This window comes from Barbus barbus (assembly GCF_936440315.1).
Source record: "Barbus barbus genome assembly, chromosome: 22".
Lineage (NCBI taxonomy): Eukaryota > Metazoa > Chordata > Actinopteri > Cypriniformes > Cyprinidae > Barbus > Barbus barbus.
Genome location: NC_136750.1, coordinates 26,660,039 through 26,676,884, shown reverse-complemented (window position 1 = coordinate 26,676,884; position 16,846 = coordinate 26,660,039). Strand labels below are relative to the sequence as shown.

Genomic DNA, 16,846 nt, shown 5'->3' with positions numbered 1-16,846 from the left:
AATCATAATAAAACCAAAATTGTGATATGGATTAGTGAGAATATCAAATCACAAGTCCACCACTTAATCAAATAAATATATGCACAAACATGTGTTTGAGAGTGAAGTGTGTCACTGTGTTCATTTACAGGTGAGCAGCTCATTTTTCAGCATCTCAGAGCTGCTCAGTTTGCTGTAAATGCTGTACCACACAAACTTAATTTCTGCTCTGAGTTTGAGTCCCCACTTTAACTTCCTAGATTTGTAATGAAATGCTCATCAACAAAAGAGAAGCTTTAAGTTAACATTCACACGGGGCGTCAGCATCAATGCTTGACAGAGGGCTTGTTAGAAGCTTGGTGCTGACGCGACCGTCACAGTGACAACAGCCAATCACATTACTTTTCTGGTGTTGCATGAACGGGATTGGCTAGGGTCTGTGCTAGGGTATTTGCATAAGGCGAACTGATTGGCTGACGCCTGCGTTGGTGCTTGAAAAGTTGAAAAGTTTTCAACTTCTGCCGCCAGCAATACCAGAGAAGCGACGCGACGGACCCACAATTCAGTTCGGCAACGCTTAACGTCACTTCATTCAAAGTACACAAGAGGCGTTGACGCTGACACCCCGTGTGAATGGGGCGTTAAATACAAATCAGAGGTAACCCACATTTTCAGAGGCAACCCATAAACATTTGAAAATTAAGAAATTAGGAATGTTAGTTGTAATATAAAATAAAACCAATGTATTTTTTCTTAAATATTTTTTATAAATTTTTTTTACAGTGAAATATTACAAGAATAATATTTCTTTTATTATTTAGTTATTTTTAGGGTGTTACTATTATTATTATTATTTTATAGTGATATTGATATATAATCACATTTTGGCCAAATTTTGCACATCAAAAATAGCCACATCAATCCTGGATTTTTTTTTAATCGCAATTTTTATCAGAAAAAAAATTACTGTATTTCTCCCTTAAATCATGCAGCCCTACTCCATCCCACTGATCTGAACATGACGTGTGCATATGTCTGTTTAGGTACTGAGCCAGAGTGCAGAAGGACTGTGGGTTTGCTGAATTACATTAGAGTGGATGACTGCCAATCAGAAGAAAAGATAGAACTCACTTACTGTGAAGTAAGTCGATGCATTTGTTTTATTGCAACAATACCATGAAGCTATGTACATATTATTTATCTGTCTTTTTCTCTCACCCACAGGGAAACTGTGGCAGTAAGTCTATGTACTCACTGGACAAGCACAAGGTCGAGAGCGAGTGTGTGTGTTGCTCAGCTACAGGCACGGTGCCCATGAATGTTCCTCTGCGCTGCGCTAACGGCACACAAACACACCACCAAGTCCTCGCCGTCACCGGCTGCGACTGCATGTCACACGCTTGTCCGACCAACTGAAAGCAGACACCTGATAAAATAACATACAAGTGAAAAACTGCTAGAATACTCTTTCATATATGCATCTACAGCCGGTGTGTTGCTCAGTGGAGTTTTTAACCACTGATAATTGAGCACTTTATCATACGTTTCAGTTTTTATTTCAGCATATAAAGCATTAAGACACATCATTAATCAATAAACAGTCATTTCTGATTACTGCTTTACCATTTTGCCATTAAACAACCTGTCTATACAAATATGATCTTGATCATGTACAACTATTATGTGTGGTTGTAGTTTATGGGTGTTTATTAAACTGACCTACAATAAAGAACAAGGCTAAACAAGTACTCGACTTGTGCCACTCGGTGTTGCTCTGGACACTTGAACTCATTTGTGTGAGAGCGTTCATGTGCACGGAGAATACTGATCAGTCAATTAGTTGTGAAGGGTGTTGAAGGATACAATTCACATGAATCACACATTAAATACTTGTAGGCCTCATGAAATATTGCGTAATATCAAGTACAAACACTACATTTCTGCACATTTCCACACATCTGTGGTTCTATGGCTTTATTATATTCAACAGGGTTTAAATTGATTAAAATGCTTTGGGTTTGTAACTAAATGATAACACGAATAACTTGTGCAGAAAAGGATTAATCTCAATTCCAGCTGCCATGACCTTAATAATAACTGTACAGTAATCTGGAAATCATGTCGGAAAGTATGTTCATTAAACCTGGTGAGCCACTGAATTATTATTATGTGTTTTGAAGGTAATTATGGAAGTGCATGACTAATCCATGCATTCTCTGATGGGATTTAATACACTGTTAGTGATCAGATTGCTGATAAGAGCTGAGGAGCGGTCAGATTTAAAAAGTGTGTTAAATACCTAGAATTTTTTTTCTCTTTTAAAGTAAATTATTTTCACAGTTGTTAATACAACAACAGTGTATATCTGAATCTATGGAAAGAATCTAAAATTATACCATTACTTAAAAAGGGAAAAATAGACTTTTCAGGATCTAATTGTAAGCCAATTAGTATTCCTATTTTGAGCAAGCTATTGGAGAAAATTATTTTTAAACAAATTTTACAATATTTTAGAATCAATTTAATTTAATTTATTTACTAATGCACAACATGGTTACAGACCAGGACACTCCACAAGTACTGCTCTTATACACATGACAGACGAATGTTTAGCAACCCTAGATGATAAGAAATTGGTCGGTGCTGTTTTATTAGACTAGACCGCAGCTTTTGATGTTATTTATCATGACATTCTTGTTGCTAAACTAAAATTTTATGGTTTTTCACTCACAGCTCTTGACTGGATTGGAAGTTATCTTTCTAATAGAAAACAGAGAGTGTTTTATAATGGATCTTTCTTGGAGGATAAAAATATCTACTGTGGTGTACCACAGGGTAGTTGTTTAGGCCCATTATTGTTTTCCATTTTTATAAATGATTTACCATATGTTGTTGATAAGGCAAATATAGTTATGTATGCTGATGATTCTACAATGTTTTCCGCGGCACATACATTATGAGCTTCAGGAAAATTTAAGTGATGAGTTGTTAACAATTATGAAGTGGGTTCGAATTAATAAATAGATTTTAAATTTAGAAAAAAACAAATTTATTATTTTTAGTAACAAAAATAGTATGACTAAAGCTGCTGATTTTAATTAATTTATTAATGGGGTGCCAATAAAACAAGTGACACATGTTAAGTTGCTGGGTGTGATGCTTAACAATACGTTGTCCTGGTCCAAACATATAGATCAGGGATGGGCAACTTCGGTCCAGGAGGGCCGGTGTCCTGCAGAGTTGAGCTCCAACCCTAATCAAACACACATGCCTGTAACTTTCTAATGATCTTGAAGACATTGATTAGCTGCTCCAGGTATGTTTGATTAGGGTTGGAGCTAAACTCTGCAGGACACCGGCCCTCCAGGGCTGAAGTTGCCCATCCCTGATATAGATAATATAGTAAGTACTATGGGTAAAGGTATAGCGGTGGCCAGGAAATGTTCTGCATTTATCCCATCTTCACTTTTAAAAGATGTGGTAAAGTCATTAGTTTTATCGCATCTCGAGTACTGCCCTATGGTAAGGTCAAGTGCTTCGGACAAACACCTAAGAAACTTCAAATGGTTCAGAACAGAGCAGCCAGGCTAGTGCTTCATTATCAGTTTCGGGCTGATATGCATAGAAAGTTATCGTGGCTACCGTTGAAGGTTAAATTACATTTACGATTGTTGGTATATTTTACTATTCAAGTATCATACTCCTTGTTTTTTCTTTGAAAAGCTAGTTTATGTGGGACTTAGACATGATTATAAAACAGGTCAAGTGAGTAGGGATCAACTATTTTTACCGTGTCCACGAACAAATTTGATGAAAAAGACTACTTTATTGAGGTTCAGTTGCTTGGAATATGGTTCCCATAGCTATAAGAAAGAGTAACTGTACATATGTATTTCGAAGAAAATGTGAAGATATGCTTATAAATATGTAGATGTATATTTTAAGTGCTGCTTCTGCTGAGATGTATGGTTTGTGATGTGATAAGTCAATTTTTTTTTTACTATTTGTACGATTGTCTGTTTTGGATTGAGTTGAGGACCCCATGAAGACTAGTAACCACTCAGTGGAAGCTAATGGGGATCCAAACAGACAAAACGGGTCAAAGGGCGATATCAAGTTTGCAGATAGCTCTGCTTTATTTATTATGTAATGCTCGATCATAAACCATATAATATATTTTTATGTTTTAAAATATTTTCCACGGTAAATTCGTAATAATTAAGACTTATGCATTTAGCGTCTGTTTGTGATACCTTGTGTGTGTGTGTGTGTGTGTGTGTGAGTGAGTGAGTGGGAGGGGGTTGTGTCGGCTGTCACTGTTATCTCGGTGCACGAGCGCTGGAAGTTTGAGCGTCTCGAGCGCTCCACGGAATTAACTGCAGAAGCACGAGCGCGTTAAGCTGCGCGGGGCCGCGAGCGGATTGTCCACCATATCACCGGGAACATGAACATGGCACTGAACAGGTCGCCCTCTGCCACGGGTGAGTACCAGTCCTAACACTCGGGTGGATGTTGTTTGCTGATGCTGTTGTTTGTGTGCGAGTGCATTGGATTCTCTAAGCCAAAGGGAAAATGCATTTGCTGTATGTCTGTATAATTGGCACTTGAATAAATTGGCTTGTTTGGTTATGGTGTTATATTCAACTGTTGCAAATGCATGCATGTTATTTCATCTACTCATGCATTTATAGTCGATTAGTCTGATGTGGTGAAAACTGAACATTTGAGTGGCACCAAACTGGTCGTTGATGTTAATTGCAATGAGGCGCGCGCCATTATTTGCCCCTTCAGACGGGCTGTCACACTTTAACACTCATTAACGTTGCAACTAATTGTGTTAGAATTCATCCTTTTGCTTTGGAAAACAATGTGAGGGCTCAGTGTGTCGGAGGGGGTTTGTATAATTAGCTGGGGCAATAAGCTGGAGCTATTTCAAGCGCAATCTGACGCCATGTGTTGTTTTCTCATAACAATCAAACACACTTTATGATCTTTTTTCTCTTTTGACATTGACGACAGAATGGAAACTGTGATTTGATATGAAAGCACTGGGAAATAAATGCACAAATAGACTGTGGTGTGATGGTTTGTTCAGGTGGTGTAAATGCGCTTATAGCTTTCTCTAAGAGTCATGAATCCCTGTGTTTGTTTACCTGAAGGCATGAGGCATATTTAAGTGACGCGTTAGTCAGGTGTGAGAATGTTTAGAAAGACTAGAGGTGTACGTGCTGCTGTTTGTGTGATCAGAGTCAGTTTCGCAGGTTTTGAGCATTGCATTGACGCACAGCCTTCAATTATGTCGCTGTCCTTGGTACTGAAAGGTTTTTGGTCTCTACTTTTATGTGGATGCGTTCTCTCTCTCTCTCTCTCTCTCTCTCTCTCTCAGTTCTCGCAAAAGCAATTTATTAACACGATTGTTTTGCATGCAGTATTGTCAAAGCACACACAAAGAAACTGACATAAGAGAAAAATGCCATAAAAGAAGACTTTCAGTAAGACATTATTCAACATTAAAATAACCTGTGACTATCTCTATCTAACAGAAAACTGGAACGGGGCCCCTGAGCGCATGCGTGTTTCCACCGTGAAGAGTGAGTCCTCTTCAATGCAGAGCGAGAAACTCCGCTGTCTTGCCCGAGATATCTCTGAACTGGGCCAGCAGGGCACGGCCAACAGCGGGCATGATGCCAATGACATTGCTGAGGACACGGTGCGTGATTTCTGTTGTCTAATGCAGGACTTAAGATCAAATGCTGTTTACTATCAAAGACAGGTATTATTTTTAGAGCACTTTATTTTAAATTATTAACTCGCATTGTTGCATTAAATAATGGTTCTGGGTAGATCATATAAAAAAAAAATTCATTGCATATGCTATGTGCATTTTCTCAATGGACCCTCTGCAGAAGTTTCACAGACCCCCCAGGGGTCAAGTAAGGTGACATAAGAAAATGCAATGATTTTGCAATTGTAAGCTGGTCACACAAAGATTGTGGGTTGGAGTCAGTGGGAAAAAGTCTCTAGATACTGGCATCGACCATTGAAAAATCCATATCACTACTGGACTGTTACAGTCTGAGAATCCGTTCTCCAGTGGAATAAAACACTTCCCAAGATCCCAACATGCTTTGGTGGAACCTTTAAATGTTTTTTTCCAAAATCTAATTAAAGAAATAAGAAATTAGAATTTGCATTAAGGCATTTTATATATATATATATATATATATATATATATATATATATATATATATATATATATAAATGAAAAGATCTTATCTGCATATTTTATACAATATTTATACTTTGTTGTAATGAGTTTTTTTCATGCTTCAGTGGAACTTGCAATGTGTTTTCAATGTATCACATTGGAAAGTATCTACTAAATGGCATCAGTTAAATATTAACACTAGACGTTCCCATTGCTTAGTATGTAGAAATCCCCAGGCATTTTCTTTTAACAAAATTCATATTCCAACGAACTTGATTATTATAAAGTTCTTTAGCATACAGTAAAAATGCTCCCAAGAACAGACACTGGTAGATATTACCCCCTAAAACAGTGATTTTTTTATTTTTTCAAAACTCAAAAGTAAGAAACAAATTACAATTTTTAAAAGACTTTTTACTAATATATTTTGTATTTTTATAATAAAAATATATAAAAAAAATCTTATTTGCATAAATATTTATGCATACAGTAAACTGTTGTTGTTGTTTTTTTGCTTTACAGTAACAAAAATAGTATATTTATTTTTGCTAATGATAATTGGGGTGCATGTCAGTAATTTCATAATGCAAGAAAGAAAAATCACATAATGTCTTTTTGCAAGATATAAGTTTTAATTTGTTCTTATTTGGGGTAAAACATATTATCTTATATTTTCTGATCATAATATTTTTGGGGGAGAGAATATTATGAAAACCGCAATGTCAGCTGACAGTTTTATCCACTAATTTGCAAACCACAGGGACCGACCTAGTTATGCACCTTGCTCAAAAGCACAATTCGAATCAAACACGAGTATGACAGGAAACATCCAAAAGCTTTGAACCACCAGCCAATCAGTGGATGACCCAGATCCTCAATTTTTTGGCTGAAAGTGTCAAATACATGCTATGCAGCTTTGAGAGAGCTCCAGGAATCTGTAATTACAGCTTTCGCTGTACAGCCATGCAGATGTGTCTAGATGTTACTGAGCTGACGAATGCTTGTGTGTGTTTTCAGGAGGAGCCGGGCCCTGGTCCAGGAGGAGGGCTGTGTTTTGCAGACGGCCGCAGAAGAGTGGACTATGTTCTTGTTTATCACTGCAAGAGACGTCAGTCCCAACACCGCCACTCTGTTGTCTCTAACGGTAACGTGCCGTCTCAAAGCCCCACCCCTTCACGCAGGTGTACGAAGGGCGATATTTCGGAGGCGGTGCTGGAGGCGGGGCTTGCAACGGAACCCACCAACGAACTACAAGATAAAATTAGGGAGGAATTTGAAAGAGGACTTCAGGAGGAAGGCTTGGAGATTGAACATGACAAAGAGGTTTGTGTTTATGTGTGCATGGTAATGTTCAGAATGCTAGAATATAAGCCCACTGCACACTACGCAGTATGCACTAAATACTGTTCTGCCTACTATTTTTAGTTCTTAAATAATATGTAAGAAACAATGCATTATGCAATATTTCAAACAGTTGGATGCTAAATTGTTGTCATGTGATCTCCTTATATGCATACACTACTGTTCAAAAAAAAAATTTTAATCTTGTATGTTCACCAAGGCTGCATTTGTTTAAGCAAAAATACAGTAAAAGCAATAATATTGTGAAATATTATCACAATTTTAAATAACTATTTTCTATTTGAATATAATTTAAATTGTAATTTATTCCTGTGATGCAAAGCTGAATTTTCAGCATCATTACTCCAGTCTTTAGTGCCACATGATCCTTCAGAAATCTTTCTAATATGCCAATTTGCTGCTCAAGAAAGTTTTTTTTTCTTATGAAAAATGTGATACATTATTTTCAGGATTCTTTGATTTAAAGACAGTTCAAAAGAACAACATTTATTTAAAATAGACATTACATTATAAATGTCTTTACTGTCAGTTTTGATCAATTTAATGAATCGTTGCTGAATGAAAGTATTAATTTCTTTAAAAAAAAAATACAAAAAAATTACTGACCCAAAACGTTTGAACAGTAATGTATGTAATTTCACAAGTGGTGTCCAATTATCATTTTTGGAAATTAAAAGGGGTTGTTTTGCATTTTCTAAAAATCCATTTTGTGTAAAAGTCCTTAATTCAATTAATATGATCAGATAAAGAAAATTATGCGTAACATAGGCCAAAAATATGCATATTGCAAAATTACTGTGAGTAGCATAGTATATTCTGAACATAGCCAGTGTGTGTTTTTTTTTGCCAATGCATGTCTCTATATAATTTTCCTGGCAAACTATTAATGCATCATTGTCTCATGTGTTGAGCCATGGAATAATCAGTTTTGAGTGCAATACTAACAGAATGAACACAATCAAGAGATTCCAAAGGTGACCTTGAAACTTAAGAATTGGAGACCCAGTTTATAAAAACCCAAACCCTCCCACAACAAGAAAAGTCTATCTTTTTTGATGGGGGAGCTAGTTTTCATTTTCAAGCAATGCATCATATTTTAATACTAGTTAACAGATGCCAAAAATCATTTCTTTGCTTTCCTGCAGTGCTGCAGTGGTCGCCCCCGGCAATATATTTGCGACAGATGCAACTGTGGTTGTCACAAGAGATGATCGGTTCCCCCTGCATCATGGATTTTCCCAAGTTGAAGCAGGGAGAGCTTAGTATTTCTGAATAGGAGTAGATTGGTTGACTCATGCAGCTTTTTTCCACAAAAAAAGCTTATACTCAAGCAATACCCTCATGAATCCAAATAGAGTCCCTATAATTATGTCGCTTTGAGTACACCTTAAAATAAACGACATGCTTATGCTTATGCGTGAAGAAACGCATAAGATATAAACTAGATATTTCAACCTAAAAGAAATCATATTTTGCACAAAGAAAATAAAGCTAATTTTTAGGAAAATCAGAAATCATTCTGATTTATAGTTTTTATTTCAATGATAATAATAATGAATAATGCAATGAAAATGTGCAATGTTTTTAATTAATCAGCATTCATTTAATGTAAAACAAATTCTACCATGTTTTATACTTGCAAATGATTTTTGAAGTGAAAAGCAATCTTTTTTAATATTTCATTACTAGCTATAATAGTAAATTAATTCTGAGATGCAAAGACATTGTCCCTATGTCCGATGTCTATATAGAACTGAAATTGGCCCCAGGGTTCATTTTAGCATAAAGATTGACTGATGAGAGCGAAATCCTGAGTGAAAGCTGTGATGTGGGTGTACGTTTGATTGTTGGTGGTGTGATGGTGGTAGATCAGTTGTGTTATGTTGGTGTGGATTAAATTTGAGTGCTGCTGTCTCCAGCCTAAAGGCAGATTATGGTTGATCCTCATTGCCAGAGGTGTTTGTGTTTGATGTGTGTCATTCATCCATGCTAAATAAGACCATTTTAGTAACAGCCGCTTCTTAAACTGTGAGTGTGTGTTTGCACCAATCACCTTATCTTGAACCGGGTTTTCAGTTGCATCCTGCAAATCAAATTGACTGCATTATTCAGTGGTGCTTTACTCTAGTCTTTACGCAATTGTTTTCTCTTTCAAGATGAGAACGGTCCGGTTTACGCGTCTCCATGTTCCCTGGTCCGTTCTCAGTCGTGAGGCAGAACTTCTTAAGATCAGAGTGCCGACTAAAAAGGTGAGTTACTATAAAAGGGAAACGGAAACATAAAAAGGCTGCCATTTGAGAATAAAATATAAAGATGTGTCACAGGTTTGATGCAGTGGGTGATTTGTGAGGCTCATAAAGCTCTCAGGGATCTAAGTTTGAGTCTGGACTGCATCATGTTCTGATTCCGTTTACACTTGATTCTCTTTAACAGCCCCATAGAAAAAAAAATACCAGGATACAACATTTACATGCATGCATTTGGCAGAATCTTTAATAAGATATATTATATGTGTTTTCTAAAAATCCTTGTGTTGCTAGTGTATTAAACCTAAAATGCTTCCATTAAAAGCAACAATCAACTGTTAGCTCCCGTTAGGACGGTTCCTATTTTGGTGACTTTTTTTTTTTTTTTTTTAAAGAAATTAATACTTGTATTCAGCAAGGATGCATTAAATTGACCAAAAGTGATGGTGAAGACATTTGAATGCTTCTAGATCAAATAAATTATTTTGAACTTTCTATTCATCAAAGAATCTTGAAAAAAAGTATCACGGTTTGCACAAACATATTAAGCAGCTCAAGTGTTTTCAACATTGATAATAATAAGAAATGTTTCTTGAGCAGCAATTCAGCATATTAGACTGATTTCCGAAGGATCATGTAACACTGAAGACTGGAGTAATGATACTGAAATTTATTTTCAGCGTTTGCATCAAAAGAATAAAATACATTTTAAAAAATATATTACAATTTTATATTGTTAATAGTTATTTTAAATTGTAGTACTATTTTACAATATAACTGTATCTTTGATAAAATAAATGTAGCCTATAGGTGAGCATAAGAGACTTGTTTAAAAAAATCTGTTTTCACCCATTAATTTATATAAATTGATTTGACTGAATTAATAGATTCCTACAAATGTATCAGCTCATGATGCCTCGCAGACATATTTCATAGTTTGTCTCTAATTGTATATATTTTGTTTCTGCTCTCCTAAATATGCAGTGTTCCTTTTTAGACCAATATCTCGAAAACAAAATTACAGTTTATTAATAGAGTATTAAATTTGAGCCATTGTACTGATTCTGAAGTCTCAGGCTGTCACACTGCAACTCATGTTAGGATATTTCACAATGTATAGTGAATGTGAAGGTTTTCAACACCATTCAATAACCATGAAAGCAAATCTGAAAGACTAAAACATTAAATATGTTATATGCACATATGTATGATGTTTTACTCCAGTGTTTTACTGGTACAGATTGCACTCACAAATAAACTAATGCCAGTGATTAGAAATGAGAGCCCAATGTGTCAATCCGAGCTGTTCAGAGACTCAACAGTCACTCTAAATACGAACACTGGCACAACCCATGAGTGTCATGTTTTTGGTGTTAATGATGATCTTTGTAAGTGCTCCAGGTTGGCGCAGTCTAAGAGCAGTTGTAATGCCAAAAGTCAATTCTCAAATGTCTGAACACTGCAGAGAAACAGTTATCTGATTACATGTTTTCAAATTCCTGCAAGAGGCATTTGTCATACACTGCATACTAAGATGATTGTTAACGTCACATTTTCCCATACATTTAAATTTGGCTTAGTGATATCCTGAAAGAATGATTTATCCTTTTGAGGTGGTGAGTTGTATTGAATGATATAATCTGATAATGGTGGATTAGTTGTAGAGACATATGGACCCACATCCCATGTGCTTTGTTTGCCCACAAAACAAGATATTTCCATTCCACACATGTGGTGTTAAATCGTCTGACCCTGGTCTCAACTTCTAGCGTGTCTCGTCTCTCTTTAGCTCTGGATATAAATGGATTAATCTCTGTTTAATTTCAGTTCCATTTTGCTTGTTTTTCCAGACATATCAGCTGAAAGAGAAGATGGGGCTCATGGGCATAATAAGCTCGTTTTGGATGAAGATCAATCAGCCGTTCCAGCCGGGCGTCCCTGAGCCCCAAGACCCACGCACGCGTGTTCTATCCCAACCGTTCAGCAGAGACAAGCTACACCTGTGAGTGCCAGCATTCGTAGACAGCCAGACTATCATAAAAGAGCATTTACAAATAGCAAGACCATGCGTTGGCCTAATTGGTTGTCTTTTTATTTTGCAGATTTGATATGAAGTCAAAAAACAGATTGTTCAGCAATGCAATACGAGGTCGAATTGTAAGTATCGGTAAAATTGAAGCTGCATGATTTAGGGCTGGGCGATATATCGAACTCAATGATCATGCACATGTCGTCAGTAAAGCCGGTTCCGTGATTAGCAGTAAATCTCCATCACCTGTTTTCAAATGGAGCAGCATTTAATACTGACAAGCTACCCAATATCGTGTTCATTATCGAAGGCGATTCATCTGCGATAATGAACGCGATATTGCGTAGCTTGTCAGTGAACTAGGGCTCTGTGTATTAAATGCTTCTCCATTTGAAAGCAGGTGATGGAGACTTACTGCTAATCACAGAACCGGCTTTACTGTCGAGATGCGCATGACAATCGCATGCGATATATCGCCCAGCCCTAGCATGATTATGCACATCTGGACACATCAGAACAGATTTTAAAACAACAGTTCACCCAGAAATTAAAATTATGTCAAATTATGTTGTTCTAATGGTTCGTTTTGCTGTGGAACACAAAAGGAGAAATTTTGCAATGATGGTAGTTTTTCCTCATAGAGTTACAAGGACTGAGGACTGGAGCTTTGAAGCATCAAAAAATTACACCAAAGCACAATAAAAGTGTCATTAAACTATACCATTTGTGTGCCATACAATATAAGACAAAATGTCTGTATTCACTTCCATTAGGCTTTTAACCTCTGTAACTGGAGCATTGAATGAATCAAGAATGAATTATTCAAATTGGTTTTGTCAGCCAATTCACTGTAAAGAACTGGCTCAAAAAGAACAATTTATGAATTATATATCATTACATAGCTCATGAACTCGCATGAACATGCCCAGAAGAACTGAGCTGAATGTTCAGCAAATAACATCTTCAATTTCAGTCTATTTCTCACACAAAACTTAAATATCTTATGACTAGATGCATATTTCCCATGGGCCATTTTTATGATACTCTATGGTGATTTTTAGGCATTTTGGATTATATTGACATAGTGACCAGATAGGAAAAGACTACATGGTCATTTTTGGGTGAATAATTCTGTTAATGTATGTTTTTTTTAATTTTATTCTATTATTGTGTTGCGTCTACCCTCTTTCATAGGTTTATGAAATTCTGAGGCGCACAGCCTGCACACAGTCCTGTCAAACTATGGGTACGTTCTTGGAGATGCCAAAAAAATTCCATTTTTTTTGTTTCGTTAAATATTTTTACTACAGTTATTCAAATTCTCTCTCATTTCTGTCTCAGGTATTTCATCACTGCTAGCTAAAGGGGTTTATGATTCTGCCTTCCCTCTGCATGATGTAAGTTTTGCATTGTACCCAGCTTAATGCATCTGATTTGTAATTCGTTTGTTAGTTCGGTGTAAATGTGTGATGTGGTTTGGGTAAAGCTCTGTGTGTGTTGTCATTGCTGCAGGGAGACTTTGACAGCTCAGAAGATAAAGAGCATCGCAATGACAGACAGGTGAGTCCTGCAGCCTGCTGTGATTGGACGGCAGCGTGTCACACAGTGACATTTAGGAAAAGCTTTTATTTGATTGATAAAATGACAATAAGCTGCTTATTACTGTAAGACATACTTGTGTGTGTCATCTCTAAGAATGAGTGATATTTGTGTGAATTGCAGATGCTGCATGAGGAATGGGCCAATTATGGAGCTTGCTACAAATATCAGCCAATGGACCTCATAAGGTATCAGACATGATGTACATCCCTACCATCTGGTTCTGTGAAAGATGTTATTCAGCACACAGATGGTTATTCACTGGTTGTCTTTTCTGAGAACAGTCAGATGTGTGTGTGTATTTTTGTGGCTTTCTGTAAATTGCTCTACTTTAAATCACGTGGCTCGTTGAGGAGCGATGTGTCACTTTTCATTTTCAAGATTTCACCTGACTGGCAGGTGATAAAACACCTGAACAAATCTCATTCTGCCTATCCCAAAATGCTTATCAAACAAGCATTTTCAGCATAATAAAACTAGTGCTGTCAAACAATTAATCACATCCAAAATAAAAGTTTTTTTAACATAATATTTGTTTATGTACTATGTATATTTATTATGTATATATAAATACGAACACATGCATGTATATATTTAATCATTTTTTTTATGTTTGTATATTATATATAATAAAAAATATAAATATATAAATATATATACATGTGAATATTTTCAAAATATATACAGTATGTGTATTTATATATACATAATAAATATACACAGTACACATATATCATGTAAACAAAAACTTTTTCTTTGGATGCGATTAATCACGATTAATCGTTTGACAGCACTAAATAAAACATTATTAAATGACCTGCAACTTTCTACAATCCAGATTTTTTTTGCATAAAAGACGCATTGCATCTGGTGAATTTAATATGCCCGCCTGGATATCACGAATATTAAATGCATGCCCTACCATATAGCATGCATGCTGAGAACAACAGGCAGTATGTCTTTGACGGTACAATACTAAGACTACTTAGTAAACGTATCACCTATCATTTGGCTCACATGGAGTCTGCAAACTGACATATTCTGAGCTGATTATGAGGGAAAAGCTCTGGAATGCGCTGTAGTTGCCACTGGCTGCTGAAAGCATAATCCAAAATATTTTAATAAATGAATATAAGTGTTGTGAATGGCATTCAGTTTCACTAGTAGGTTCATATTCTGTGCAGTTGTTTTTTGAAAACAACTTTGCTGGTGTTCAGTGGTTGTTTACCTTGTCAAATTCATAACAGTTCTGTAACCCGTTTACCTGTATTCAACAGGAAGTACTTTGGAGAGAAGATTGGCCTGTATTTTGCCTGGTTGGGAGTGTACACACAGCTGCTGATTCCAGCCTCGGCTTTAGGAGTCGCAGTATTCCTGTACGGCTGCCTCACCGTAGACACCAATGTGCCCAGGTAAACACATTCACATGATGGGGTCTTTGCCTTAACTTCTGATGTTTTTCTATGCCCTAATCCTGAATCTAACCCTCACAGGTTTTCATCGAGACTTGATTAGTGTTTATTAAGCTATTTACCTTGTGGGGACTTAATATTGATATCATTTTTTTCATAATATAAGTGAATTGTTTTAGATCAAACCAACAGTAACTCTAATTTAATGTATTCTGGAATATTTATATATGAATTGCATTGATTTATTTCCTTCATTAAGCCTTTTTCCGGGGATGTTTCTTGAGGTTTAGTTTTGATATTTTTTTCCAAAATTCGAAAGCAACATTTTTCAAAGAAAATAAATGTTTATGTATTGCAGTGAATTTTTATGATATAATCAATAATTAATTTCTCCCTCTGTTTCAGTCAAGAGATGTGTGATGAGCGTCTTAATTTCACGATGTGTCCTCTATGTGATCGTGTGTGTGATTACTGGCAGCTGAGCAGTATCTGCAGTACGGCGCGTGCCAGCTATCTGTTTGATAACCACGCCACCGTGGGCTTCGCCATCTTTATGTCCCTTTGGGGTATGAACTGTAGGAATGTGTGCATTTGATGATAAATTATGTGTTTACTGTACATTTATAATATATTGAGAAGAAATAAGGTGGTATGAAATGGAATAGATAGTGTTGTGATAATTGTGTGTGTGTGTGTGTGTGTTCAGCGGCAGTGTTTCTAGAACACTGGAAGAGGAGGCAGCGATGTTTACAGCACAGCTGGGATCTGACAGGCATGGAAGACGATGAGGTGAGAAAAGTCCAAAGCATTTCAGAATACTAGAAACATGATCAAAGTCAGAGAACACCTCTTAATATTCATTATTAAATAGCAGCAGCTCTAAAATCAGATTTCCGAAGCTGTAAAATAGCTGACATATGCATATCTGTGACTGCATCATATAAAAGTGCTGCTCGCTCAGTGGAATTCTGATTAAAAAAACAGTTTGGGCTGGCACATCAAAGGATTTCTCCATATATATATATATATATATATATATATATATATATATATATATATATCAAATAGCCAGTATACTTTAATATAAGTCACAGTCATGAGCAAAGATTTGTTACTTGCTAGATGGTTGCAGTTTGTAGTAAAAGAAGGGACATTCTCATTGTACAGAATAGTTGATTGGGCAAAAACATGTCACAGTGTGTCAATATTGTGAAATATTATTACAATAACTGTTTTCTATTTGAATATATTTTCAAATATAATTTCTTCCTGTGTTGCGAATCTGAATTTTCAGCATCATTACTTCAGTCTTCAGTGTCACATGATCCTTCAGAAATCATACAAATATGCTGATTTGGTGCATACATACATTTTTCGGGATTCTTCGATGAATAAAAAAATTTAAAGACAGCATTTATTTGTAATGAATAGAACTCTTTTATAATAAAACTCTCTTTATTGATTATTTTAATGTATCCTTGCTGAATAAAAGTAACATAAGCATATAGATCATGCTCCATGCACCTGTATCCAGTATGACTTCCTAACTGTGGTATAATGATTGTTAAGCATATCCTCCAATATAGCTGCCTTCTTATAAACCACTCCAGAATCTATGAGCATCAACGCAAACTCACAGCAACACATAATCCAACATAATAGCCGATTCTCTCTAGTGTGACTCTAACAGACCCTCGCACTGACTGCTGATGGCCTGCTCTTCATTAGGTTTATGAAATTTCAAGATTTCATTGTTCTTGAGGGTTTGAACCGTTCACCTGGGAGCTGATTCAGTCTGAACATGTGTTGTGTAAGTGGTGGGAGACAGCGGTGTGTGTGTATGTATGTGTTTGTATTAGGACGTGTGAGTAATGAGATTGTGTTTTGCTTAAAGCATTGAGCTGAGGATGAAGCGCTCTCAACTGGATGCCATGGAGATCATGAGCGACATGCTAATGTGAACGATAATGAACTTCAATTGCCCCGCATATTAAAGAGTATAAACGTGTGT

General features: G+C 36.2%; 2 protein-coding genes across 2 annotated transcripts in view; both read left to right on the top strand.

Moving 5' to 3' along the window:
- LOC306887997 (von Willebrand factor-like) overlaps nt 1–1,727 on the top strand; it is a 35,284-nt gene extending 33,557 nt beyond the window's left edge. Inside the window, exons 51-52 of the mRNA XM_079446082.1 lie at nt 1,023–1,120; nt 1,204–1,727. Coding sequence (XP_079302208.1) covers nt 1,023–1,120; nt 1,204–1,395 — 290 coding nt within the window. The 3' untranslated portion in view covers nt 1,396–1,727. The remainder of the gene's footprint in view (nt 1–1,022; nt 1,121–1,203) is intronic.
- Nucleotides 1,728–4,397: 2,670 nt separating this feature from the next.
- The window catches only part of LOC306888215 (anoctamin-1-like), a 31,104-nt gene continuing 18,655 nt past the window's right edge, over nt 4,398–16,846 (top strand). The window contains exons 1-13 of the mRNA XM_079446409.1: nt 4,398–4,460; nt 5,523–5,689; nt 7,205–7,510; nt 9,706–9,798; nt 11,646–11,797; nt 11,898–11,952; nt 13,019–13,070; nt 13,166–13,221; nt 13,337–13,384; nt 13,547–13,611; nt 14,701–14,835; nt 15,241–15,401; nt 15,542–15,633. Coding sequence (XP_079302535.1) covers nt 4,424–4,460; nt 5,523–5,689; nt 7,205–7,510; nt 9,706–9,798; nt 11,646–11,797; nt 11,898–11,952; nt 13,019–13,070; nt 13,166–13,221; nt 13,337–13,384; nt 13,547–13,611; nt 14,701–14,835; nt 15,241–15,401; nt 15,542–15,633 — 1,419 coding nt within the window. The 5' untranslated portion in view covers nt 4,398–4,423. The remainder of the gene's footprint in view (nt 4,461–5,522; nt 5,690–7,204; nt 7,511–9,705; nt 9,799–11,645; nt 11,798–11,897; nt 11,953–13,018; nt 13,071–13,165; nt 13,222–13,336; nt 13,385–13,546; nt 13,612–14,700; nt 14,836–15,240; nt 15,402–15,541; nt 15,634–16,846) is intronic.